The 27619-nt window shown below is 43.7% G+C and overlaps 5 protein-coding genes and 2 long non-coding RNA genes across 11 annotated transcripts; 3 read left to right on the top strand and 4 right to left on the bottom strand.

Annotated features, from left to right (window-relative positions):
* The first annotated feature begins 110 nt into the window (after window positions 1-110).
* On the top strand, window positions 111-2954 carry LOC133892934 (uncharacterized). The gene is made up of 9 exons (XM_062333925.1): window positions 111-139; window positions 530-789; window positions 860-987; window positions 1299-1394; window positions 1487-1567; window positions 1655-1726; window positions 2446-2486; window positions 2572-2655; window positions 2854-2954. The coding sequence occupies exons 1-8, from the start codon at window positions 111-113 to the stop codon at window positions 2606-2608; spliced, it is 744 nt and encodes a 247-aa protein (XP_062189909.1). The 3' UTR covers window positions 2609-2655; window positions 2854-2954.
* On the bottom strand, window positions 2949-6552 carry LOC133892740 (phosphoinositide phospholipase C 2-like). 2 transcript variants are annotated; one of them, XM_062333680.1, is made up of 8 exons: window positions 5870-6552; window positions 5314-5449; window positions 4951-5205; window positions 4605-4846; window positions 4308-4425; window positions 3730-3876; window positions 3561-3647; window positions 2949-3439 (listed from the first exon to the last, which is right to left on the bottom strand). In XM_062333680.1, the coding sequence occupies exons 1-8, from the start codon at window positions 6391-6393 to the stop codon at window positions 3146-3148; spliced, it is 1803 nt and encodes a 600-aa protein (XP_062189664.1). In that variant the 5' UTR covers window positions 6394-6552; the 3' UTR covers window positions 2949-3145. The 2 variants fall into 2 exon arrangements, with proteins under 2 accessions (XP_062189664.1, XP_062189665.1); XM_062333681.1 differs by having other exon boundaries at window positions 4605-4843; window positions 5870-6551.
* A 2853-nt stretch (window positions 6553-9405) lies between these two features.
* LOC133892741 (uncharacterized) lies at window positions 9406-13025 on the bottom strand. The gene is made up of 3 exons (XR_009904406.1): window positions 11147-13025; window positions 9873-10067; window positions 9406-9775 (listed from the first exon to the last, which is right to left on the bottom strand). It is a non-coding gene; the product is annotated as an uncharacterized LOC133892741 (long non-coding RNA).
* A 480-nt stretch (window positions 13026-13505) lies between these two features.
* On the top strand, window positions 13506-15536 carry LOC133892739 (uncharacterized). 2 transcript variants are annotated; one of them, XR_009904405.1, is made up of 3 exons: window positions 13506-14132; window positions 14262-14341; window positions 14574-15536. It is a non-coding gene; the product is annotated as an uncharacterized LOC133892739 (long non-coding RNA). The 2 variants fall into 2 exon arrangements; XR_009904404.1 differs by having other exon boundaries at window positions 14262-15536.
* A 1116-nt stretch (window positions 15537-16652) lies between these two features.
* LOC133892738 (peroxidase 21) lies at window positions 16653-19102 on the bottom strand. Its single transcript, XM_062333678.1, has 4 exons — window positions 18980-19102; window positions 18521-18859; window positions 17836-17969; window positions 16653-17735 (listed from the first exon to the last, which is right to left on the bottom strand). Exons 3-4 carry the CDS (start codon window positions 17906-17908, stop codon window positions 16789-16791), a joined length of 1020 nt encoding a protein of 339 aa, XP_062189662.1. The 5' UTR covers window positions 17909-17969; window positions 18521-18859; window positions 18980-19102; the 3' UTR covers window positions 16653-16788.
* Window positions 19103-19111: 9 nt separating this feature from the next.
* On the bottom strand, window positions 19112-22049 carry LOC133892736 (elongation factor 1-alpha-like). 3 transcript variants are annotated; one of them, XM_062333675.1, is made up of 3 exons: window positions 21917-22049; window positions 20423-20906; window positions 19112-20168 (listed from the first exon to the last, which is right to left on the bottom strand). In XM_062333675.1, exons 2-3 carry the CDS (start codon window positions 20882-20884, stop codon window positions 19287-19289), a joined length of 1344 nt encoding a protein of 447 aa, XP_062189659.1. In that variant the 5' UTR covers window positions 20885-20906; window positions 21917-22049; the 3' UTR covers window positions 19112-19286. The 3 variants fall into 3 exon arrangements, with proteins under 3 accessions (XP_062189659.1, XP_062189661.1, XP_062189660.1); XM_062333677.1 differs by lacking the exon at window positions 21917-22049 and adding an exon at window positions 21820-21848; XM_062333676.1 differs by lacking the exon at window positions 21917-22049 and adding an exon at window positions 21826-21846.
* A 2885-nt stretch (window positions 22050-24934) lies between these two features.
* LOC133892733 (PWWP domain-containing protein 5-like) lies at window positions 24935-27504 on the top strand. The gene is made up of 2 exons (XM_062333671.1): window positions 24935-26807; window positions 26893-27504. The coding sequence occupies exon 1, from the start codon at window positions 25106-25108 to the stop codon at window positions 26768-26770; it is 1665 nt and encodes a 554-aa protein (XP_062189655.1). The 5' UTR covers window positions 24935-25105; the 3' UTR covers window positions 26771-26807; window positions 26893-27504.
* Window positions 27505-27619: the final 115 nt, after the last annotated feature.

Here is a 27619-nt window from a genome sequence, read left to right as displayed (position 1 = left end):
TTAAATTTGAGTAACCAAACATATTTAAGACTTACTAACGACATAGATTATTTGTGATTTTATCATAGTTGGAATTTTTAAAACTGTCTTGAGTTGAAACTTTTCCTAAAATGGAAAAAATAAGACGAAAGGAAGAGAGGTAATCTAAAAAATGAAAGGGAATTCACTCCCGATTCTACTACTATTTGACAATTGTCGGTAAAATGGGTGGGCTCACTTAGCCACCCATATCGTTAGCAAATTTTATAGGATCTTATACAGAAAGATTCTTGTAAAATCCGTGATCTATTTTATAATCTAATAACTGAGTAAAAAAAGAAAAATAAATTATACGTCTTCTATCTCATTACAGGAGAAATAATGTTTCGTAAGACTATAAAATTTACTTCTCATATCCTATCGACCAACCTTTCGAAACCAGAGCAGCAACAACCAATCACTTGAATTCCCTCCCTCCCTCCCGAGGCCAAGCAAGCGGCGGCGCGGCACACTCACAGCCATGCCCCAGCTGCTGCTCTCCGTCTCCCAGAGCTGCTGCGTCCCTCCCGCTCCCCGCCCGACGCCGCATTGCCCTCCCGTCCCCCTCCGCGCCCACCCAAGGGCAAGGAGTCTCTTTGGCCGATGCGTTCGACCCCGGGGCGCCGCCGCCGTTCGGACTAGCCGACATCCGCGCCGCCATCCCCAAGCATTGCTGGGTCAAGGACCCCTGGCGCTCCATGAGCTACGTCCTGCGCGACGTCGTCGTCGTGCTCGGACTCGCTGCTGCCGCCGCGCCTCGACAGCTGGCTCGTGTGGCCACTCTACTGGGCGGCGCAGGGCACAATGTGTATTTTCCACACCTGCTGCAAACTGGCACCAGGATACTGTATTCAGTTGCACATTAGTTATTTGTTCATTGTATTGTCTTCTCAGGTCCTGCCTATGCTCCCCAATATTGTTAATCTTCCTATGGATAAGTTTCAAACTGCCCTTTCACGAATCTTGCAGGTTAGTTTTGTCCTGATATGACAATATGTGCATGTTTAAGTTAATTTTCAGATGATTCCTTGATTGTGATTTTGAAAATAAAGCACACTTGAGACTTGAGTTCAAGTCTAGACTCCACCCGTGTATATATAGAACTTCACATTTCACGAGTTTATTATTGTCTTAATAAAGATTTATTCTTAAATAGCAAGTTTTTCGAACCTTATTTTAGGCTTGAGCTTTTGAAGTAACTTATATTCTGATTTATTTTACCGATTCATCTTAGTTGAGCTTTGTGTCCTAATCACGCAGGTCAACTTTACCTATCGCAGGGATCACCACGAAATGGCCCTTCTCTTGATCCATCAGAAATTTTGATTGCGATTCATTTAATAGATCCTGATAAGGAAGGAATAGCACTCAAACAGGTCTGTTAGTTTCTCCATTTCTTTTACACTGAGGGCTGCAAACCATTTGGCTAATTAATTTAATCTCCTGAGGATTCATAAACTTGTTATAGGTTATAGATGCGTGCGCGGCATGCTTCGAGCAAAGAACAATATTCACCCAGCAAGTTCTGGCAAAAGCACTAAATCAACTGGTATTTATTTCTGGGCATGATTATTTTTTTCACAGTACCTGCCTTACGATATGATGTAGTTGTTGATCAAACTCAACTTTTCCACAGGTTGAACAGATTCCTCTTCCTTTGCTATTCATGAGGACTGTTATGCAAGCAATAGGCGATTTTCCTGCCTTGGTGAGTTAGCTGCATGACCTCCATTTCGTGATACATGGCTATGTGGTTAGGCTGAGATATTTGCTGTCGTGAAATGGATGGTATGATTTTTGTATTGTAGTCTAGTTTGCGAGAGATATTTGCGGATATGACCAGGATGGCGTGGTCCTAGGATTCTTTGATTTTAATTCAAAAGTGAAGTTCATGCTGTCATGTGATCTACCTACTGCTCATGTTTTCTAGGACATATTCCCTTGCTCTCCTTGGTGCCTGCACTTGATTCCATTGGAAAGCATGCGTTGATGATTTTTGGTTAGTCACGTGATATTTCTGATATTTCAGAAGAGTTGTCCATCGATATTTGCATCCTCTTGCTCTCAGTTTTGGTATATGCACCAGAATCATTTGGAAAACATACATCAATATTTTTTTGTTATGGTAGTTAGATGGTAATAAGCAAGAATTAGTTTACAACCTGTTGGCTTAACAGTATGTAATCCCCCCTTCCCCTCTCCAAGGGGGATGAACGGTTGAGACCATCAAGGATCCAGAATTTTAAAATCCTATCAGTATTAAATTGCTATTATGAATCTTATTGATTCCATCCTGTGGAACTTCAGTACTTACGCCTTATAATCATGATAGCTTGTTAATATTTCAGTTTATTGGAGGCATCATTTCTTATTTTATTAGATTTGATGCTCACGGTCTTATAATCTGGTAGCAAAGCTTCCTTACAGGTGGATTTTGTGATGGAGATCATGTCACGCCTTGTTAGCAAGTAGGTCCTTCATCATTTCTATTGAAGAGGATTTTAGTTCCAGTTCTTTTTACATATTTCTGAAACATGAGTCTTGTCATGGCAGATTTGGAAATATCCTAAGTTATGGGTATGATTCCTGAAGTGTGCTATCTTGACGAAACCTCAGTCATATGGTGTGTTACTGCAGGTTGGCTCACTTTTGCTTCTTATAAAATCCATTTGTTCCCGCAACAGTAACAGTAACAGATCAATAGACAATGGTTCAAGGTCCAAATGCAGGCGTATATCTTATTTTCCTTAACCATACACCAAGTTCTATGTACATCTCAATTCCTTTTTTCATCACGTATCAAGATTTCCCATAACATCACACTTGTTTCTTCAGTTACCAGCTCCTCAACTTGAAAATGCCTTGAGTAAGAATCCCACACTGAAGGCGCCCTTGGTTGAGCATGCCAATCAGCCAAACGTTCCATCAACTCTTCCAAGGTTTTCTTTATTCACTCTATTTACACCAAGTGTTATTCGATCATAATAACAAAACTAATTGTTGATCAACTGTTACATCAAGCATGCATGAAAGAAACACAACATATTCACACAAGAAAGAAGCATCGCGACCCGAAACCATCGTCATCACACTCGAACAGAAAACATGGACACGGAGCACCGTCGTCTCAAACAAACTCGAAGCGCATGAGAAGCTTCACGTTGTTGTACCTGTTCCCTCTGTGGTCGAAGAGCGCCACCGCCCGGATTCCGGGCCGCAGCTCCGCAACCGGCAGGACGGTCTGCCCGCCGAAATCGTCCTTCTCGGACATGTCGTACTCGTGCACCTCCACTCGGAGCAAAGCGATCTCGGGCACAGTCAGAGTGAACGTGAACTCCTCCTCCCACACCGGAACCCAGTTATCCTCTATGGCCTTGGTCTTCTTCATCACAGAGTCTGCTGGAACTCCGGCTATCCCAACCTACCAGTGCATGAGTTGAAGCTAAAATTCAAGTTTTGTTCTGTTGCTGAGGTGTGGTGATTTCAGAACAAAATTTATCAGCTAAGATTTGGTTAGCCCAGATTACAAGCTGCTCACGTACCCGTACATAGAAATCTGGAGGAGAATACTTGTCAAAGTGTGTCTGCTTAAAGTCCACCCGCCAACCATCGCCCATGTATACTTTGACCTGAAAAGGGCAGCAGTTCATCAGTCTCTGAATTTCATAATGCAGTACACACAAAATATATACCAGCAGGCAGCAGGCGCACCTTCAAGGTTTTCCTCTCAGGTTGGGGTTTTCTCGGATCGAAAACTTCCGGTTCTGTTTGCATTAAGAAATCTGGTTTCTTCACATAACCGCATCCACCATTGGCCTTATAAAATCCATGCATTAGCCAAAGGGCTCTTCCGTATCCCTGAAAGAAATATGATTGCCGTTATGAAAAGTGAAAGCGCATGACCAGCAAAGCAGGCATCAGACATAAATGGTCAGAAAATTGTTAACACGCAGTGAACTGATTTGGGCACTGTAATACTGTAATGCACATCTGCAAACGTCTCAGTTTCTTCAAGTTTGCAAATTTTGGTCATTTTCAGCCTTTGCTAGGCGCCCATCTCATGCAACAAATGCCATGGATCAGATCCCACTTGAGTTCTCAGAAGCTGTCAGATAGTCCAGCCACTTGCCTAATATAACCGACACCGTTATATGTGTTTAAGCCATTTCATGTTCAATCTTATAATGTGACTACACATAACAACTTGAATTTATCATCTTACTTAACAGGAAATTTGGAATGAAGTACCCCGTTGAGCTTGGACCAATAGCTCAGAAACAGAATTATACCTGCATATTGAAGGCCACCATTTGAGCACCATGCACCCAGCCAAGAAATGGGTTGTAGTTGGATGAAGTAACACGAGTGCCCTTTGGGTATATCCTCAGTATGTTCCTCTGTGTGAACCTATTTGGAACCAAAAAAAAAAAAATCACTTCAGCAAGGGGAGCAAAAGAGGATAACAGTGCCAAGTGTTTTTTTTTTCAGCATGGGAAGATGGTATTCCATTATCTCCCTCTTTCTACTGCTCCTGTTAAAGATATAAGGGAGGATGGTGTTAACAAGAGTACTTATTATATGTATACCTCACAATTTCGGTGCCATGATCCTCTGCCGCTTTTGCAAGTTGTTGCTCGCTCAAACTGAGGCGCCTAACTTTATCCGGATCACTCTTCAAGGCATCAGATAGAGAACCTTTTGGCTTCCCTGCTCTAATAGTAATAAGGTGTTTATACTGTGGAGCTATATGTGGCTGCATTTTCTGTTCTTCCTCATCGTCGTTGTCGTCTTCGTCTCTTTGGTGTTCTGAGACGTCGTCGTCATGCTGCTAGAGCAAACCACAATTGTCCTGGTGAAATCTCGCTAAACAGATTGTATATATGGGACCAAGGATAGGAGGAGCAGAAAAGTAGCAGAACTCCAGACCAATACCTTTTTAGCAGACTGAATTTCAGTCTGAAAATCTGGTACTTCTTTTCCCCATGCCGTATCATCGCCAGCTCCTTTGCCAAGTTGAAGCTCAGCATCACCCTCTTTCATGGTGGCACCATCCTTGGATTCAAGGTACTCCTTGGGGGGCTTTGTTGAGAGGAGTACATGGCCCTTGAGCTCTTCAGGTGAAGGGAGTTCTTTGAGATGATCGGTAGCAGGGTAGTAAAGTATGTTGCCAAATACTTCAAGAACCATCTAACAGTCGGCATGATTGGGTTTCCAGAAGCAGGTGTTAGCTAGAGAAGTGCAATTAGAGGAAGAAAGATGAAACAATGGGCAATTTCAGAAACAAAATACAGGTACCTTGGCAACTTTTTCTTGGAGGTCAGATGGAAGGTGGTCTTCGAGCGTGATGATGACAGGATAGGGAGATGCAACAAAGGCGTATTCTTTGATGGACCTCAAGCATTTGATCAGCGAAACCGGGGTGGTCAGTGTCCTATTCAGAATTTGCAAGGAAGTGTAAGCACATGATCTCATATTGATACTGGCAGTGTCGCCGACTATGAACATGAATTGATTGAACTGAATTATTTCTCGAATTTTGAAGAGTACAGTAGGTAGGATACATATTAAACGAAGGCAAGTTCCCAAAGCTGCAATCTTTGATTGATTGTTTTTCTCTCTCGAAATTTCTCAGATGTTATGAGAGTTTAAAGGGCACATCAGACACTGGTATCAGCAATTGGGTAGTATAATAACAATTATAGAAGTTACGCGCTCAGGTGAGGTAACAACAGAACGACAGCGCTGTGCATTATTTCTTAGAACCATCAACAGCAACAAGAAGAAGGCAGAGCTCACGACCATGTTATTATACAGCAAGTAGTATAAGAAGAAGAAGCAAAGGTAGTATTACCTGCCGTGTAGGATGTTGATGTCATCCTTTGTTGAATTGGGCCACATGTCGAGCTCGATGACCCTGACCCCCCTCTGTAGCGCCTTGATGATGGGGACGTCGCTGCAGTCGCTGCTGAGCTGGTTTCCGGTGAGGTAGGAGTTGTGTCCGGTGTAGATGAAGTAGTGGGAGAGCGGTTGGGTCATGTCGTGGTGGACCTGCGGGTGGCCGATGGGTGGGTTGAGGTCGTGGGAGAAGAGGAAGCGGTGGAAGTCGTCGAGGGCCAGCAGCGAGCGCGCCAGACGCGGGACGCGGGCGCGGCCCTGCAGGAGGCGGATCTGGTAGAGCAGGCGGTCGACCTCGGCGTCGTCCAGGCCTTGGTCGTGTCCGGTGGCGTCGAGGTAGCGGCGCAGGCCGTCGGCGCCCATTTGGGGCCCACCGCCGGAGTGGAGGGTGAAGAGGGCGCGGACGTCGTCGGGCGGCGGGGCATCCCGGGTGTGGAAGCGGCGCTTGAAGACGAGGCAGCACTTGTACGTGGTACCCATCTTTTCTTGATTGGTCAGCTCCTCTGCTCTTGGTGGTCTCGCTGCAGCTGCAGGTGAGGTGAGGAGTCAGGAGTAGGACAGGAGGCGAAGCCAAGAAGGAAGAAAGCGAGGGAGGGAGGAGGAGCGGAACCCAACGGAATGGATGGCCGCCAACTGTATGTATGTATGTATGTATGTCGGCACCGGCATTTCAGACTTTAATTAATCCCTTGTTTTCCTTCATTTTTACATGAATATATATATGTTATGAGAGTATCATCAAGCTTATGTTATCAATCTATTTGACTTTTTTAACCATTAATAGTCAAAGTTAAAAAGACTTGATTTAGCATAAATTTATATTTACGATCCAAAGAAGTAGTGCCCATGGAGCGAAAATATACAAGGTACTCTGCTTGTACATGGCAAGCAAAATACTAGTACTTGCCATATGTTTTCCTGCAACGACATAGCCGACAATCAAATGTTTGGGTCCCCTAACAGCAACAGCCTTGGCCTTTGGAGGATAATACTTGTGGTTTAGGCATGGACCATCTCTCCGTCCTTTCACATAGAGCATCTAATACTTGTAGAACTATATATATGTTTGTACTAATTATTTGTTGCGAAAACAAAAAGGCATACACATATAGTGATATAATAATGTCTGGTGCACAAAAGCACAGCGAAGCTTAAGGCGTCATAGACAAAGGTGGCACTCAAGTAAGGGCCTTGCTGGACTGGACGCTTCCTTTCCTCCTTGCTGTCAGATTGCAATAGCTATCGGTCTCATTCAGAGGAAGGGGATGATTTGACTTGTTTGTGCGTTATAATGTGAGTTATAAAATCACTAACTTTTAAAAAAAATTAAAAAAAGAATGCAAAAAAAAAACATCCCACATCACGAAGGGCATAGTGGCAAATCAAAATCAGCTCTAAAGAAACATCCAGATAAAAAGGGGTCCGGTAATTAAAAAAAAACATCCCACATGCCAATCAGTGGATGCCGGTGCCTTTGAATAAATCATAATGTCACTCTCGAGAGTCGCATCAATTGACAAGGAAGCAAGCAAGGCACTTGTTCTTTTCTTTGCTCTTTCCCTTGGGCCTGCCTTTTCTTTTCGTTTTGCTTGGGTTTGTCCTGTGCAACAAGAAGTAAAAAAATTAGAGTGTTCCAGTGGCGGGACCATTATGTTACTCACTCCGGTCACAAATTTTGCAGAAAATTCGGTCTCTACTCTCCTTTAACTTTTTTTAATGTAATTTTGGGACTCCCTATACGCAGCCAGCCCTACAATTAGCTTCGTGTAGGACAGCCCATGTGGCCCATTCACGACCATTGTCGCAGCCCATCAACAAGGTAACTGTTTTCTTTTTCGTTTTGTTTTTTCCCTAAAATTCTCGGAGGAACTGACGAGCAGGCATTTCTTCTATCTAGCATTCAGGGATGAATGTACACTATTTTCTTCTATCTTCTTGAAGTTAGAACTGTAGCTCTTAGTTGTATGTATATCATTTTGTTACCTTTGGGGTCTTAAAGTATGTTAGCATCTTTTTCTGTTGGAGATACTGAATTACATAATGATACCCCTTTTCTAAAAAAAAAAAAGATTCCCGAGTTTTATTCAGAAACCAATTTCATACAACCAGGTCCCTCATCCTATACCAAGTTTGCGATGGGTGTTTAGATGGCTGCATTTGCATTAGCTTAGCCCATGGTATGTAAGTCGCTACTATTTGGTTGACTGTAAAGCCTCCTAAGCCTGCCTCGCTTCATACAAAAAGGGTCTTGTTGGGGATGATCTCTCGCCCCTCTTCGTATGGCAAGTTGAAGTCTACCGGTGGCTGAACACTTATATGTATTGCAGTGGTGTTTCAGGAAATACAGGCGAAGCCTATGACGGACCTTCGGTCGGAGCCCGAAGGTTGGCCTGCAACCTCCCCCATCTGTGCAGGTGAAGGCAACGGCGGACCTTCAGTTGGAGCCCAAAGGTAGGTCCGCGACCCCTGCCGCCCGCGTAGGCGAAGGCTGCGGCAGGCCTTCGGTTGAAAGCCGAAGGTTGACCAACGATTCCGCTCATTGGAGCGGGCGAAGGTACTAACGTGTCTTTGGCTGGAGGTCGAAGGTCGACCCATGGCGCCGAAGGGCAGGAGTGAAGGTCGTGGTGAACCTTCAGTTGGAAGCTAGAGAGGGGCCCTCAGCACAGTCATGAGACTGCCTGAAGACCACAAATGGACGTCGAGGCCCACTTAACTGCCCAGGACACAGTTGTAATTATACAAATGTACTTGATTGTAATATAATACCCTCGAATATGCCAGGAATATGGCAGTTGAGAGGGTTAAACTGTAAATCCTAGCATTAGTTAGTTAGGTACGGGCTATAAATAGGGTCATACTGTACCTGAAGTGACGGGAGAAATTAAGATTATTTACTCATAACGCGTGTCACACCCTGGAGCCTTCGGTTTTCCCCTAAAACGAAGGTCTTCTTTGGTTGGGGTTAGCGGTTCTAACAGTTGGCGCCAATCGTGGGGATCGAACGGACCGAAGCTATGCCACCCAAAAAGAAGACGAAGCCACTTGGTACATCGGAGACATTGCCGGAGCCTTCGGCTGTAGCCGAAACTTCGGTCGAAAGGCCCCCTTCGGCGGTACCAGGCTCAAGCAACGCTTCGGCCAGAGGAGCTTCCGGTGAGCGCGAACAACACTATGGTGTTGATGTCGCGCCCCCAGGAGACAACAGAGATAGGCACGGAGCGGCCATCCAGGGAAGCGCAGCAGCAGTGCGGGTCATAGAAACTAGCGATCGCGCTCGCTTCGAGGCTTCGGCAGAAGAGCGAGGCAAGGCGCAAGATGAAGAGTGGGAAGACCTGGATGACTTCACAGAATATGAAGACAAAGATGAGACACAGGAGGAAAGAACAGCCATGCTGGAAGCCGAAGAATTGGAGAGGCAGATTGCGTAGAAAAATACATGTTGGATAGCCTAGCGGCAAGTCAAAAAGTTGTGAAATATCACAAGCGAGCGGAGGAAGCCAAGAAAACACTGGAGAAAATGCAATAAGCGATCGATATGTTGCATCGCATGGAGGAAACAGCTCGCCACGTGACGCCGTCGGAAATCACAACACGACCGGCGTAGGACCTTCGACGATGGTCATGCGCAGGCGATCCAAACCTGGTTTTTGTGCGCAATAAGATGTACTATTGGGAATAAACAAAGTGATACAAACAATAGTTCTCTTAATTGATTTGTGAATAGCTAAAGGTGTGAAAGGAATGAAGATACAGATCGTGGTTCTTCATCCTTGACACCAGGGTGGCTGAATATCTTGGTTGCGTCGTGCCGTTTGTTGGTCAAAATCGGTTCTCCATTCAGTGCATAGCAGTCACACATAACCTACAAATAGCTCAAAATTGGGTTGAAATCTCAATAAACATGAACAAAATCCATGTAAAAAACTTTGCAAGTGTGAATAGAAAGGAGGAACTGTTACCAAGATGTTCTTCCCCTCTCAAATAGGTTCCTGAAGATGGCTTAAGGACTTGACATGAAATAAGACGTGAAGATTATCTCAACACTTCAAGGCGCGCACACACACATGAAAGGTGAACCTGAAGATTGGACTCAAAATCGTACCAAAGGATGACCTCATTATCGTCACCCATAGCCTAGCTGGTCCGAACAATGTCTGATCAATGGAAGTGGCATGAGATGTAAAGCACTTGAAAAGTTTTGGATCTCGAGAACAATTTCGTATTGACAAGGCACTTGAAAAGTAATCACAACTCACAAGGCACATTTGCACATAAGGATTCATGATTATCAGGGTGCAAGAAAAGTATATTGTACAGACCAGGGAATCAAGTTGAAAAGTGTACATAATTCCTCTAGAGTGCATTATCCAAATCTAAGTCAAAAAAGGGACTAATGTGGTGAACAAGTCCAGATGGAAATATTAAGCTTAACTGTAACTAAATATTTTTTGGACCAGCTTTTAACATAAGATACAGTAAGATTATCCTAATTTATTCGGATTCTAATTTTAAGTCCCTATGATTCTACCAAAGTGCAAGGTACTGGAAGTATTGAAATGCACATATGATTTAACAAAAGAATAAAATAAATCATGATTTGGCCATAAGCAGCCTTTGCTCTCGCATCTTCCAAATTTTGCATATACTGTTTTCAGATTCCGTAGGACAGACATGCCAATATCTCCATTGAACGTACATGAAAAAGCAATTATACATGTATGCTAGCAAACTCCTCAAACTTTTTCATGAACTCCATCTTGGGCTCATCCGGTCCTTGTCCAACTCCTGCCAACCCTAGCAGCCGTGTGGAGCATGTGGTCTACTTTCTGTTTCTCACGTGTTGATTAGATTGGATGTTCGAATCAATATGCTTAGAGAATCATCAATTTAATTATCCATAAGTGAAGTGATTCTTTTGGCCAATGGGAAGAAAGGAGGTAAAGGAAGTAAGATTCTTTTTTTTTATAAAAAAGATGGTAAAGTATTTTCACTTTTTTTATCCTTTCATATTCTCTTATGTCCTTTGTTATACTTTCATTCTTCCTCTTAATTTAAAGGTGTAATCACACATAACTCATGGTATGAAATGATATAATTGGCGATAAATATGTAATGTAATATAATTCATTGCATTTGCTACAAAGTGAACATTTCTTGTGTTTTAGGTTCATTGCTCAGTACAATTGAGTACTCTGAAGAAGTAGAATGCAAGTGCTAAAGCAAAGTGGCTCACATTTGTTGTCAAAAATTTCTGATGGAGAGCTTGAGAAAAAGACCATTCTCATTGAAGGCCTCATTTGGATTACTCCTTCTGTCAGGAAATACAGCTTCTGCCTTTAGAGATGAATCGTATTGGTAGTTAGGATCTCGGTTAGATCTCTATCCAAATGGTGGCAAATTAACATGTCTCTCTCTTGACCAAACATCTTGTGATCAAGGCTAAATGCAATCTTCTGATCCCTTAGTGATTGTAGAAGCTCCACTCAACCTACAGTTTTTGTCCGAATAGGTTGAGGCTTTTCAACTGAAGAGGATGCAACTTCTGACTTGCTTCCCGGCAACAATGGAAACATATCAGGTTTCGAGAAGAAATCATGATAGTGAACAACAAAATGCGTTAGGCATCGAGATAATGAAGAGTGACCATTACACCAACACCAAAGAAAATAAAAAGGAAATTCTAGCAGCAATCAATTACTGATGGGTGTTTAACCTGCACACTACATTTGTCAACACTCTTGTGTGAACCTAGGTAATACAGAAACAATGACTTGACCTAAATACCGCACCGGCCGCTAGGAGGTGATTTTGAGGAAACAAAGTATAAAAGAACAAAATAGGATTAGAAAAGTACCAGCAACTGGATGGTTACCACCAGTTATCGGTCATATCAGTCTGGAGTGGTAAATTTTAGCAATCCTTATTTGAGATACTTTATAGCAAAACACATGAATACTCCGCTAATGCTTAATAAGAAGAAACTTATGAAGTAGGTAACAGATACTCCTTGAGGTTCGAGGGCCTTAATGAACGTAATGTGAAAGCACAAAATGGAAGGTCAAAAATTATAAATGGATAACGATAGGAGTAAAAATGCTATTGTGAACATACAAAAGTAGAGAGAGATACGACACGAACGAATATATTTCTATGTCAATGTAAGTTTAACATATATGAATCAACCTTGAACCTGCGCCACAACTGAACAAATGGAAATCTCAATGTAAGGCCTGAACACTGAAGAGTCCAATCTGTTATATCTAACTGTTAAAATATTGTTCATGTACATAGTAGTTGTTTCAAAAAAAATTCCTTCATCCTTGAAATCCATAAGCAAATAATCCTATGACGTAACTTATATCAAGCCTATAAAATCAAAACACTTGCATATTTGCTCATCTTAATAGGTAGGCTGATAGTATCCTTGTGTTGGCCCCTCTATGACAAAGGGGCTCCAAGTTAAACTCCTACAGTTGTTTTCTGCACATTCTTCGGTACTTCCCAGGAAAAAATTGATCGAACCAGTAAAAAGGAGAAAATAAAACAACAAGTGCAGGAGGAAGCAGAACAGAAGTATTGGAACAGAGAGGCAGGAGGAGGAAGCAGCACCTTGTACTATGGCACTACACAGCGGCGCTCAACTCATGGGAAAAGTCGATTACAGGGCAGCACACGAGGGAGGGCACCACTCGTGAGATAGCGGCGTATGGCGAGTTCGTCGAGGGCGTCCTCCAAGGTCTCGCCGTAGGTGGTGTCGACAGGCATATTGACGAGGACGGTTAGGGCTGGCTGCAGCACGGAGAGGAGCGAGGCGAGGAGTGCGGCGACGGATGACAACGCAGTCCAAATCAGAATGAGATGGCGCTAGGGTTTGGGGCGTGCGATCCCGCGTTGGTAGGGGGTGGTGGTGCGCGGGAGCGATGGTGGGTGGGTTAAGGGGATCAAGGTCGTGGAGCACCGGATACGCATGTGGCCAAGGGAGGTCAGATCGTGGAATGCCAGGATTTAGAGGGCTGGACCTGGGATTCAAGATCGATGCCAGGATTTAGGGGGCTGGATGCTGGCAACCTATCAATATTCTATATCCTAACGGTGGAGGGAATGACGCCCTCTCAGGGGCCCTGCTGCTGTAGCAGTAGGCCCTAAGTACGTATACATACATACACGTATATATACGTATATACGTATATATATATATATGTATACATGTATACTTATACGTATGTATGTACATACATATGTATAGGTACATATGTATACGTATATATATATATATATACATATGTAATTTTCTTTTCTAAAAATTTAGAAAAATATTGAAATGAATAAAATGCAAAGAAAAATATCTAAAACTCAAAAAAAAAAAAATGAAACAAATTTTTTTAGTTAGTATTACTTTCACCTACATGTTAAAACTATATACATGTATAAAAGTACTATTATTTTCTCTATAATTAATTTAATGTGTTTAACATTAATAATTTTATAAATAAATATTGAAATATACAAAATTTGTGAAATTAATTTTTTAGTTTTTTTTTATTGTACTCTACACAATAAAATAAAAATAGGCGCGGCGTACGCGCGTTTTCTTGAACCGAATCCAGTCTCAGCAATTCCGCCAGGCGTCTCCAGCATATTCCCTCATGCCATGGCGGCTCCTACTTAGCGATTGGCTGATCTAGCGACTGGAGCGTCAACCGCCGGCGACATCGCACACCTCACTCTGCCCCATGTACAACACCAATGGCGGCACCGGCACTGGCGGATGCAGTTACATTTCAGGTACGATAATGAGGAACTCCACCCTATTCATTTGATCTTCCGAGTCATTCTTCTCAGCCCCCTGTTTTTCCCTGTTGCTTGCACATCGGGAACTCTTTGGCGAGGAGGATTTGAGTCTGATTTGATCCTTTTCGAGGCTGAGACAGTTGATCGTCGTCCTCACGCCAGCCAAGGTGATGGACCAGCTGCAGAGCCGCTGCTGCCACACCAAGAGCAGCACCAACTCCCCCACAAGAGCAGCACCAGCGGGGAAGGATTCTATCTATGCATTTTAGATTCCACGATTTCGCTGCTGACCTTTGCCACATATGTAAATTTGCACCTTCGCTCTTTCTACAATTCAATTCCTTTTTATTCTCGTGTGTAGATCTGGAGAGATGATAAACACACTTTCTCAAAGGGCACACAGATTGTGAGTAAGAAGATTAATTAAGGTACGCATCAATAGATTGGTAGCTCCTTGTCGATTTGGCCTTCACAGTGCCATGGAATATTAGTTTGACTGCCAATTGTCTTATGAACCAAGCGATTAATTACGAATCCCTTTGTTCATGAATCTGCAGCTAGAAGCATGGTACCTGTTTGATCACTTCTATTGAACATGCTTCCTGTTCATATTCCCCTGTCGATATACAATTCGGATGTATGTTCTTCTCGCTGTTAAAGCATGAAACAGCCGCCATGCCTACTCCTTTTTTTATTACTTTTCCTATTCTGTAATTTAGATAATACAATATCATAGCTCATTTTTTAATCTAAACAAGTAAGTTCATATCAGATTGCATACCATTTTACAGTAAACATTGTGCAGTTAGTTTAACTGCCAATTGTCTTATGAACCAAGCAATTGATTATCAATCGCTTTATTCCATCAGAATGCAGACACTTGACACGAATCTGCAGCTAGAAGCGAAGCATGGGAACCTGTTTGATCTCTATGAATATACTTCCTTTTCATACTCCCCTATTGGTATACAACGTTTCAGGATTATACCTCATTTTCTAGTTACTTTTTACCAGTGCATGCATATACATGATTTTAGTTAGCTTAGCATATATGTGTTTCCTTTCTACTTAGTACTCACTTCACTTGTAAAAAGGGTATCTCTTAGTTTCTTTGGAAAAGGGTTTTTTGCAGTAAGTGAATAGTGCACCCTGATAAAAGTAATGGACGATGTTGTCCATTAAGAATTCATAGCAATGCATCAGTCCAATTCACAATGGTTGCATGTTCGTAAAATCATCCACTAGCTTTTAGTTAACCCCTATATTAAAAAAAGGGTGTCATCAATTTCTTAGAAAAGAGGTACCTGCCAGTTAGCTAGTTATTAGGTTTTTTTTCTCAAAATGCTCCATACACTAATTTTCCTGCCTTTTCAATGTATGGAAGAAAATTACTGATTTTCAAGTGTTGTAAATGATCTTGAGAGAAATTATGTGAGCTATCTTGTAACAAACTTTCCATAAATAGTTTATATTTCTCGTGGTCAGTTTTGTACTTAATCAATCAATTAGTACTTAATAATGGTTATGCTTGCAGAGGGTCCATTGCCAATCTGTGTTTGCTTCTTCCCAGGAATCTATTATAAAGGCACTTCTGACCTGATGCAAGAATGCAGCGGTCAAGCTGCTGGAACACAGCGCTCGCGACCAGGGTTTGAGCCCCGGCATGAGCAAGGGAAAATTTTTATAAAGGCGCTCCTGATGTATGTACTTGAATACGATTTTGATTGTGTCATTGAGTAGAGCATACCTCTTTTGTAATTTTTATGTATTAGTTGAAATCTAGAAGTCCTTACTAACATTTTTGGTAAGTAATGTACTGCATTTTCCTTATATATACTCCCTTGTGAGAACTCTTCTAGAAAGACAAGTGTAATACTGCTTTGTGTGAAATATTTACTACTATTGTAGAAAAAGAAGCATAATACTCCTTCATAAGAACTATATACTGGTATTCTAAAAGCAGAATTATATACTAGGATTTTAAAGAAAAAAGCATACACTCCTATGCTTGGGATGTATAAAAAGTGAAATACTCCTTTCGCATGTACTAGATACTATTTGTTCAGATGTACTAAAAGTGACATACTTCCTCCTCCAGTGACTTGTCGCGTAGCATATACTAGTACAGGTAAACTGAAATACTTTGAAGAAAATATTTTTTATGTGCACATTCTACTTTCATTCATGTGCTGTTCAAGAAGAACTGAAACCCTGATGGAAACGGAGCTGCCGTTCGTACTCCAAAATTCAAATGCGGTCAACCAAGCCTCGGTTGCCATGCACAATTGGATACCCGATAAGATGGGAGTATGTACTCAGTATAGAAAATTCAAAATATATTCTGGATGTATTTATGATCTGTACGTGGCAATTTAAATATGGATATTTTGTGGAATCTGTTCCGGCTTTTGTATGTCAGTTCTGGAAGCCGTGGGTTAACTTTGATAATTCCACTCCGTGTTCAACAGCTAAAGTGCACTGCTGCATACACTTGATCTTTGCAGATCAAGTCATGCAAAAATTTCCCCAAGGAATCCAAATCTATTCTCAAGACACAAAATGCTATGGATATCAGAGTCTCTGTTTATTTGGTACGAAATTAGAATCCCAGAATGGAGGTTGTGTGATTGTGTCGAATGGTATGGATGTCATTAAAAAACATCCGGAGGTTAGTAGAAAATGAAAGTGTTTACCTGACATAGAAAATGCTAATGCCATGCTTCAGATCATGTATGCACTTGTATGTGGCATGCCCGTATGCTTGTGTATCGATCTGTTGACATGATTCCTGTTCATCCTTTTTCAGACAAATTAATATGACTGGCTCAGTGAGTGTAGCATGCATCTTGTGCTGGATCCCTTGACGCATGAGGACGTCTAGTGTTCCACGCTCAGAGTACATCTGTTGGTGTGCAGTAGCTAACACTAAGAGAAGCACGACGCATAACTTACCGTGGATTAATTCGTGCATTTCTTATTCTTAATTACACACATGGAGTCAACGACAAATACACACACCATTGATATGATCGATGATATATATATATGGAATGGAGCGCCAATTCATGATTGAACCTGCAGCTGTCATGCAGAATTGACGAACCTGCAGTCCTTCCTGACCTCCCCCTCGCCGGCGGTGAGCGGGCTGTTCTCGGACATCTTGATGAGCGCGGCGGCGAAGCGGTCGTGGAAGTAGGTGTTGTCGGCGGCCATCCTCCTGACGAAGGGCGAGGTGCGGGGGTCGTCGGCCAGCTGCTGGTCAACGAGGAGGAGGCCCTTGCGCGTCAGCAGGTTCTTGTAGTACATGTTGTCAAGGATCATGGGCGTCACGCGGTCGTTGCGCGCGTACACCACGTCGCGGGTGTCCTCCCTGGCGTCCGCCGTCGGGCAGCGCCCCCGGAGGTATTCGCCGTAGGCCGGGTCGACGCCGGCGTCCAGCGAGGGGTAGAGTCGCCCCACCAGGTTGAAGCAGTGCACGCGGCCGACGGAGTGCGCGCCCAGCAGCGCCACCGTGCCCTCGGTGTCAACGCCCATGGCCGCGAACCGGGACAGCACCACCGACACGCTGTCGTTGTGGTTGGGGATGTAGCGCTCCACCTCGGCGTAGTAGCTCTCCCGGCTGTCCCTCCGCCCCGTGCGCACGGCCACGCGCGGGCCACCGAGCATGGCGACCCCGTCCCGCGCGGCGAGGGCGAGGATGTCGGCGCAGGAGACGGTGGCGGGGCACTCCCGCTCGAGGGCAGCCTTGATGACGTCGATGTACTTGAAGTTCCTCATGCCGAAGCTCCGCGGGGCGGCCTTCTCGGAGACGCTGCTGCTGGTGGTCTCGAGCAGGAGCGAGGCGTCGCAGGACCTGACCATGCAGTCGTGGAACAGTGCTCGCAGCCACGACACCGCCGTGTTGCCATGCTTGTCGTACAGCTGCGCGACCTGGTCCTTGACGATGTCCTCTGCTCTCGGGCAGCTTCCCGACTCCGAGTAGTAGCCCAACCTAAGAGCAGCAGCAGCAGCAGCACCGCCATTGGCGTCTCCTGCAAAAAACAATCGACATCAGCTTATAGTAGCTGCTTGGCCAATTCATAACAAGGCATGCAGTAAGAAGAAACGCAAAATGCTGGATCGAAAGGCTACCAGTAGTCAAGTAGCAGAGAAGGAGGAGGAGCACTAGGCTGGAGCTGGAGCTCCTCGAAGCCATCTTGTTCATCTGCAACTGGTAGTTTGTACTCCACTAGAGTAGCGCATCAGCCAGGACAGGGGAGCCCAATCTTTTATATTGTAGCAAGTTAGCATAGCAATTTTTATTACTAAAGAAAATAAAGAAATGTGCTTGCTCGATGGATGCCAATAAAGTGGGACCGAAAGTGACATGATGCCATGTGCCTAACAGATGAGCCATGTTGGTTCGTCTGACGTGAGAAAGTAAATCACCGATGAACAATAAAAAAAACAATATTTTATAAGAGGGTGAGCAATAAGTACAACAACATTAGATCTGAGCGTTCTATTTTCGATCCAACGGCGTAAAAGAGCAAAATCACGGGCACTGTTCACCCGTGACTTAGCTTCCTCAAATCAAATTGAGAAAACAAAGTCATGGATGAACAGTAAAATAAACCGTCTCTTTCACCTAACCCATGAATCAATCTTATCAGAGCCGATCGAGGTAGAAGATGAGATGGTCCAAAACTCCATCCCCTAAACAAGCTAGGCAGTGAAGAAACAAGACGCAGGTCATAAACTTAGTTGGATGCAATTAAGTTGGCAGATCAAAGAAACATGGGTGAGTAGTTTGATATGGATGCAGTCGTGACGGTACCTAGCATAGGCAGAACCATCCGCGAGCATTTGCCGAGTTTGACGTCCACCAGCGGCGGCCGGCCTAATTGATCAGTGAGTCAAAATTAAAGCAAGCGGCAATGCTGGTTGGCAAAATATGGCCGTGGAGAGAGCGAGTGGCTCAAGACGTGGACAGTTTGTTTTCATCATCGCAATATGGCAGTGAACCAAACTGTAAAATTGGGCATCAACCTGGAACAAGATAGATACTTCTGGATCCATTTGCATCGGCACTGGATGGAGTAGTATGGTTATATTACAAGAGTCACGCAAGGTTCACAAATGCGTTTAACCGCCGAAAAGCGCCCGCCGGTGGTATCTACACAGTAATTTGGTGAAAACCGATGAATTTCATCAAATTTTTGATTTTTTTAATTTTGAATTTAAGTTTGATCGGTGTGTTGAAAAGCAAAGCTTTCATCATACAATTTCTCTTCACCTTGAATTCGGAGTCAGGATTACCCTTGAGACCATCGAGATTGGCAAGCAAGCACACTGAACTGAAAGATTTGCATCAAGACAACTACCCCCGATAAGCCTACATGATATAGCAGCACTAGCACAACTTAAGTAAACAAAGCACGGCATATATTGATGATTTATGGTCACAGACACAACCGACACATACTACCACTTAACCGACAATAGTAATGTAAATTTTGTAACCATGACCCAAAATATAAATACTAGAGTATATCTATACCAGCAGCAGCAGCAGCAGCAGCCTAACCAACAAGTCGGATCCATCATTTCTTCTTGGCAGCAGCCTTGGTGACCTTGGCCCCCGTCGGGTCCTTCTTCTCCACGCTCTTGATGACGCCCACGGCCACCGTCTGCCTCATGTCGCGCACCGCAAAGCGCCCCAGGGGCGGGTAAGCGGAGAAGGTCTCCACCACCATGGGCTTGGTGGGGATCATCTTCACGAACCCGGCGTCACCATTCTTGAGGAACTTGGGGGCGTTCTCCAGCTCCTTACCGGAGCGCCTGTCAATCTTGGTGAGCAGCTCCGAGAACTTGACCGCGATGTGGGACGTGTGGCAGTCCAGAACCGGGGCGTAGCCGTTGCCGATCTGCCCAGGGTGGTTCATGATGATCACCTGCGCGGTGAAGTTGGCAGCCTCCTTGGCAGGGTCATCCTTGGAGTTGGAGGCCACATAGCCACGCTTGAGATCCTTCACAGCGACGTTCTTCACATTAAAGCCCACGTTGTCGCCGGGCAGAGCCTCCTGCATGGCCTCGTGGTGCATCTCCACCGACTTGACCTCCGTCGTCAGGCCAGTAGGCCCAAAGGTGACCACCATACCAGGCTTAACGACGCCGGTCTCGACACGACCCACTGGGACTGTGCCGATGCCACCAATCTTGTACACGTCCTGCAGAGGAAGCCGAAGGGGCTTGTCCGAGGGCCTCTTGGGCTCGTTGATCTGGTCCAGCGCCTCAAGAAGGGTGGGGCCCTTGTACCAGTCCAGGTTGGTGGACCTCTCGATCATGTTGTCACCCTCAAAGCCAGAGATGGGCACAAAGGGGATCTTCTCCGGGTTGTACCCAACCTTCTTCAGGTACGAGCCCACTTCCTTGACGATTTCATCATAGCGAGCCTTGGAGTACTTGGGAGTGGTGGCGTCCATCTGAAATAGTAAACATGTACAATTTCCGTTCGGGAAACGCAGATACACATCACAAAACAAACGCTACTTCAACCAAAAAGCAGAGTATACAAAACGTCCTAGCTGAGTATGGAACAATAACAAACTATAGCCAGCTCTGCCTAGAGGCATACAGTAAATAAACAATGTATATTGAAAGTACATAAACCAACATAACTTCACTGGGCTAGATAGTAAGCAATACTTAGACACAAGACACCATTCTGAGGTCTTACCTTGTTGCAGCAGCAGATCATCTGCCTGACGCCAAGAGTGAAAGCAAGGAGAGCGTGCTCACGGGTCTGCCCATCCTTGGAGATACCAGCTTCAAAGCCACCAGTGGTGGAGTCAATGATAAGCACGGCACAATCAGCCTGGGAGGTCCCAGTGATCATGTTCTTGATGAAGTCACGGTGTCCAGGAGCATCAATGACAGTGCAGTAGTACTTGGTGGTCTCAAACTTCCACAGGGCAATGTCAATGGTGATACCCCTCTCACGCTCAGCCTTGAGCTTGTCAAGCACCCAGGCATATTTGAAGGACCTCTTATTCATCTCTGCAGCTTCTTTCTCGAACCTCTCGATGACACGCTTGTCAATGCCTCCAAGCTTGTAGATGAGGTGACCAGTGGTCGTGGACTTGCCAGAGTCGACATGGCCGATGACCACAATGTTGATGTGAACCTTCTCCTTCCCCATGGCTGCAGGAGCTGTTGACTAACTGTATGCGGGAAAAATAGCAGCGGCGGATACAGTTTAAAGACTCAATCCAAAAGAACCGTTGCAATACTGGCAAAGGCATAAACAAATTGCTAGATTGGTTATTTATTTAGGACAGACAACCTAGTACTTGACAAAACAAAAACATGCAACCAAATCCATCTTAAAGTAACAAAATGAGACACCAACATGAGTGAATGCAACTGATGTAAAGGTGTATAAAAACAGACGAGTTCATGCCATTCTTTAACAGAACAAACTAACAGACCAGACTACCATGGTAAGTAGCCAAGCATGATCTAATCCGAGTAGAAAGGATTAGCAGGCAAGGCGAGTACTTGACATGGCAATTTGGTGGTGGTGCAAACTGGAGATGCGTCTAGCTGTCTGAATTAGAAGCACCCAATAGGATTTGAACCTACATCAGAAGGCTCCACATGGAGACCCTCAGTCTTTACCATTAGACAATGGGCACTTATTTCGCATCTCCAGTTTGGTAAGATGTCAACGGGACCGTGTCTTTGTTATTACATGGATCAACTTACAGGTGTAATTTACAGTAACAAGCTTGAAAAAAAAAAAAAAAAAAGCTTGAGAAACTTATATTATGTAACATAAAAAGACTAGAGATTACTGCAGGACAGTCCAATATTTCGAAACGATGGGGGAAATAACCGATCATCGATCGATGGGCACAGCAGTTAAAATTTGCATACTGAGCGAAATATATATGCGTAGGATGAGAAATCAGAGGGAACGAGAGCACAATTCATTCAGAGAATTACAAAACGTTGTAATCACAATAGAACTAATTAATCCAAAGTAAACCAATAGAGAAACGTGCCGATCAAGAGTGTACAAACGGATGCTAAAAGAATCAAAAGCATCGCAAGCAAACTGATCAGAGATGGTACTGATACTTAGGCATGTACTCCAGTAGTCTACACGAGAAAAGGCATCATCAGAAGGCAGGCATGGATGGGATCATCGGGGTAGGCTTTGCTTAATTACCTGAGCTCCAATCCAATCCAATCCACAAGGTCTGGCCGGAGAGTGCGGCGGTGGTGAATGGAGCTGGGGCAAGGGGTTTCGTTTCATTATATAGCGAGGGGACCGGCGCTTAGGGTTTCCCGCGGCCTTGTGATCCTCCACGAACGGCTGTGTTTCAGTGGAGGTGTCGTCCCTCCGATCCTCATCCCGCGGACGGCAAGTCTTCCACGGTTTCGTAGCGCGCACGAATGGATGCCGCATGCGTGGCGGCTACTCAGCCTCTTCCTTCTTCGCCCTACCGCAGGTTTTGACCACTTTTGTTTTGGGTCTATTTACTAATTTTATTTATTGATGGGAAAAAGTCTATTCACACTCGTTCAACTAGATCATATTTGTTAAATATTTATTTATTTAACATATATATATATATATATATATATTAAACAGAGTTATATTTGTTAAAAAAAATATTTAATTGATTGTATCTACCTAGATAAGCTGAGCTGAGTTTCTATTTTGATTAATCGAATCTAACGTTGCATGAACGAATGCAAAAGTTTAGACTGATTGGTTGTTCGTATAAAGATGATTTTCTGATATAGACAAGTGAACCCACCTGCACGAATGCAGAGTCTGCATCCGTCAGATCAGATTATGGACACGTGTCGCACTACGAGCATACAATTATATACATTAGACCAGACTAAAATATAATATATACAGACAACCAAACACAAATCCCTCTATATTCTTTGGAGCAAATTTCTCTCGTACAAACAACCGATCAGCTCCCTGTCGACAGAACTCGATTTCCCCCTCCCCCAGCTACAAAACAAAATAAGAATACTCCCTCAACTATCAATAACATGCAAATGATCTCGTACAAATGTGCCAACTCCGAAGCGGTGGTGGTTTTGATAAGCGGATTGGTTTTGATAAGTTTGAAAAAAAAATGTTAAAATAGACTATATAAATAGAATGATTTGTTCTATCATATTAAGAAAAAGCTTAACATGTAGACACGTTTTTTTAAGCGTGTCTTTGTTTTATTAATTTCTTTATAATTTTTTACAAAATTCACAAGCGTAAAGTGAATATATTAAGAAACAATATTGTAATTAACTTTTCATATCTACCATTATTTTTCCTACATAAAGCATAGTACAAGTAAACCAATAAAAATAATTTCACTAATTTTGGATGTGTGATAGATGAGTTATGAATTAATCTAGTTACAACATATTTACACAATTATACATGTTACCATAACTATTTCATGAATTCATGTATTTTTAAAAGACATAAGATCATCTAAAAAGACTAACAAAATTGGTTTCGTGATTTTTAGATTAGCAAAGAATTAACTATGCATTTAACTAGGTTTAGCAAATACATTTTCTCTGCTACTAAACCTTAAGATGCGATACGGAAGAAAGAGGCACGATTATTGATAGCACTGAATAGTGTCAGCAATCTGTTGGGTTCGGCAAAGTGCAAAAGCAGGTCGTCTGTTAAAAGGAAAAGGATAGGCAATAAGATATTACATTTTGCAAGCCAGCTGTGTTGATCAAAAATAATCAAGCAAGCAGATACCGAACACAAAACCATATAGGTGACCATAGACACACCTTTCATTTGTTTCTGTTGGTGGCTTCAGAGATCTCAGCATGTTCACGGCATCTAAGACAATGTCCATTTCATTTTCAAGTTTATCATCAGTCCATTCATTTCCTGTCATAAACAACAACGTTTTCCCATGGGTAAATAGATACCCAAAGATAATGTTTTCTGGATTACAGTCTTCTTTAGGGCATGCGTATTACCTCAACAGGAGATGGATGTTCTGAAATCATAATGGAATCTTTCCTACAAGAATCTTTGGGCTGAGGTAGACGCTGCCAGAGCTCTTCTGTTACATATGGAATGATTTTTTTTAAAAAAAGAGAGTTTTATTAGATTTTATCGTTACATTAAACTGATACAATCGTACAAGAGTTTACGCTTGCCATCTGTATTACTGAGATGCACATAGCTATTATGTTTACATGAGACACAAAACTAATAAAGGACTAACAAGAAGGAAACACATCTCCTCGGCTGATGTTATTCTACCTAAATTTGGATACGGAGTCTAAACTGTCATTCAAATTAGGTAAAGAGCTCCTTGGTCGCTCGCTCCTGGCATATTCATACCATAGTAACTATCTCGCGATGCTCTTGTCGATATAGTATAAACCACAAACATAGCCAATATATACAAATAAAAATAATCTGTAAATGAGAAACACAATTCATCTTGTTAAAGACAATGTCGTTCATATTCATATAGACAAAAAATATAGCCGCTATCAGTATATTATCTTTCAAGTTTTTACTGAGATCCTGAAGTTAATTTTTAAACATATTTTGAACATTTTATGGATAGTAAATATTTGATGGTACCTAGACTATTAGTCATACAAAACGACTATCAAAGATGATGTGCTTAAATTATCTCAAGTTTATGATAAAACAACACTTCTAATCTCTTGACTATTGTCTTTTTCTTAGGTTATCATTTGTTAACAAAACTCCTTTACATAAATACCAGAGAATTTTTTTTATTTTTGATGGTATCTTTAATTTCCAAAATTTGCTATTCTGGATTGATTAATTATCATGCACCAGGGCCATGTACAGAAAGCTCACTGTGAATTTTCGAGATTTGTTTAAACTCATCTTGATCCTCAGATAAAGTGATATTAGTCAAAATATTCTATTCAATTAATTTCGGGTTGATTAAGTATCACTGAATGAAATATTTATGAGGAATGAGTATCACTTTAGTTACCTTGTCAAGTATGTTTTATACAATACTGTATAATAACGGAAAGTGATGACTCAGTGGGTAGGATGTGAATTTGGAGGATCGGATAGAGTGAGAAACACTCTGTTTAGAAATACTCTTATAAGAATTTATTTATATTATAATTCAATGATTACTAATAAATTAAAAAGGAGAAAGAGTATCATCGTAAGCCGTGGAGATGAGCTCAGGTGTCGCGACAAGCGGCCGCCCATGCGGACAGGACGACATTGTTGCTCCCCACCCGACCCGCCTCGTCCCTCTCTTCTCTCTCTCGCCTCGCCTCCAGAGAATTCCTCCATCCCCCCCCCCCTCCCTCCCCCGAGCAATCCATCCCCAAACCCTAACCCTAGCCCCCATCCGCCATGTCCGCCCACATCGACCTCAACAACGCCGCCGCCGACCACCCCCAAACCCTAGTTCCGCCCAAGCGCGGTCGCGGACGCCCCCGCAAGAACCCCCCGCCCCCCGCTCACCCGGATCCCGCAAACGCCAACTCTGGGGTCGCCGGCTTCACCCCCGGCGACATGGTCTGGGGCAAGAAGCTCAACCACGCCGCCTGGCCGGGCCTCGTCTACTCCGCCGGCGACAGCGGCACCGGCCACGAGGGCCAGCTCCTCGTCTCCTACTTCGGCGACAAGGCCTTCGCCTGGTGCGACGCCGCCGAGCTCAGATCCTACGAGCCCTACTTCCCCGTCGCCGAGCTCTACGATGAAGGAGGAGAAGACTTCGACGCCGCCATCGAAGCCTCCCTCGACGAGTTCTCCCGCCGCGTCGAGGCCGCCCTCACCGCCGGCAGCCGGCCCTTTGTTCCCGACGATTTCGTCGCATTGCTTCACGATTTCGCCGCCGATCGCATGGGCTTCACCAACAGGGTCCAAGCTGCCGTTGCAAAGGCGCATCTCAGAGCCTTCGACAACTTCAGGGGTCTGCCGGATCCCCCTCACTTCACCTTGGAGCACGGTTTGCTCCCAGACATCGTCGTGCCTGATCCTAGAGCCACGAGGGAGCCGCTCTTCAACCGCAACTCGGGTTCCACCCCATCCAGGAGGGGCAGGAAGAGGAAGGAGGAAGTCACGGAGGTGGACTCCGATGAGGACTGGGACCCCAGGAAGAAGGGGGCCACTGATTCCGACTCGGATCTAGATTTTGACCGGAAGAGGGACTTCAGGGGCAGGGGCACACCGCGCCGGAGGCCTCGCGGGAGGCCCAGGAAAACTGATGCCAGGGGCGATACGCAGGTCAAGGACGAGGAGATGGAAGATAAATTGGAGTATCCATCGGCTGCTGAGATGTTGCTGCAGCTTTTGTCCGTTGCTGCTGATCCTGTAAATGGTAATTATGACTCTGTTCCTGTGATTGTTAGCTTCTTCTCAAAGTACAAGGACTCGGAAGCGCCTAGCGTATACGACGATAAAGAGCTTCTGGAGACTTTTGGTAGCAAGAAGGGCAGGAAAAAGTCGGTTGGAAGCTTGTGCCCAGCTACCAAGGCAGAAGCTGACAACAATAATGAACAATTGGAGACTGTGGATGGTCAGAGGGGCCGGAGGAGGTCCGCGGGGAGCTTGTACTCAGCTAGAAAGGCGGAAGATTCATATTGGTGCGATATCATCATCAGCGATTTTGATGATGGAGACAGTGATTATGAAGGCCGCAAAAGGAAGCGGCCGTCTCAGAACAGGAGTGGCAATAAGAAGATGAAGCAGGAAGAGCCGCCCAAAGGCGGGGCTTCTGCTGATCCTCCTTCAGATGCAAAACTGGCAGATGGTCCAGCAGCTTTGATTTTACATTTTAGTAGTCCAGAAGCTATTCCTTCTGTGGATGACATCAATAGCATATTCCGCATACATGGACCTATCGTGGAGCGTGAGACCGAGATCACTAAGAAGTCAAGGATTGCAAAAGTAGTTTTTTCTAATCATGCTGATGCAGAGCGAGCGTTTAGCAGTTCGGGAAAGTACAATGCATTTGGTCCATCGCTTCTCACATATGAAATTAAATACTTGCCATCGGCGCCGCAGGTTTCTTAAGTGCTGCAGTCTAAACTGGATATGCTGCCATTCAGAGGTACATAACGTTTCCAGCTATATTTCCTGATTCACTTACCATTGCTAATTTAGCCTGTCATCAAAATTTCAAATTCTGAATTCAGGGGAATGCACCATGAAGACTGGAGCATGGGAATATAAGTTTGTGTCACTGACTTAGAACTAGGACGGCTCACTGACCAGGTCACATGAGTCATTGAGTTGGGTGAGCACATTTTAGGCTTCCTCTGGTTACATTCGTCTAGATGACTGGTTGTGTACTTGGTACCAGAGCTAGTTTATTTGAGTTATTAGATGGTAGGTTAGATTATGTTAGTAACTTATCTTTTATGTTAGCAACTTGACTTTTTTGTGTCACCTAGTCATTGCAGAGCTGTGGATCTTTATGGCATATTGTTTAGCTCGTGCTTCCTTTTTTTAGCTCACAATTCACTATAATTTCCTCATAGGATGTCGTGCTTTCTGCGCTTTAGCAACATTTATTTCAAGATAGTCGTGGAATTTGTGAATAACTTACAGTGCCAAAATAATAGTTTAATTAGGTTGACCATTTGTTTAATTATTTCAAGGCCTTCATGGAAATTCCATGATCAGCAAAGCTGAAGCCATGCTGATAAGGCATGTCTTTTGGTGGCACACAAGGCATGTCTGGTATGCAACTGTGTGATTGCTTATGCTCAATGGACATGTGAGTGCATGCACTTGTTTATTGTGCATTACAAGAGGCACTGGAGATTGATCTGGGATAGATTCAGGTTTGCTGTTCATTTGCATTAGTATCCTCCCAAATGTCTGGCACTTATGTTTCCATGTTTAGAAATTCGTAGGATC

Source organism: Phragmites australis, chromosome 15 (assembly GCF_958298935.1).
Source record: "Phragmites australis chromosome 15, lpPhrAust1.1, whole genome shotgun sequence".
In the NCBI taxonomy this organism is placed as follows: domain Eukaryota; kingdom Viridiplantae; phylum Streptophyta; class Magnoliopsida; order Poales; family Poaceae; genus Phragmites; species Phragmites australis.
This window is presented reverse-complemented; position numbering and strand designations above follow the sequence as displayed.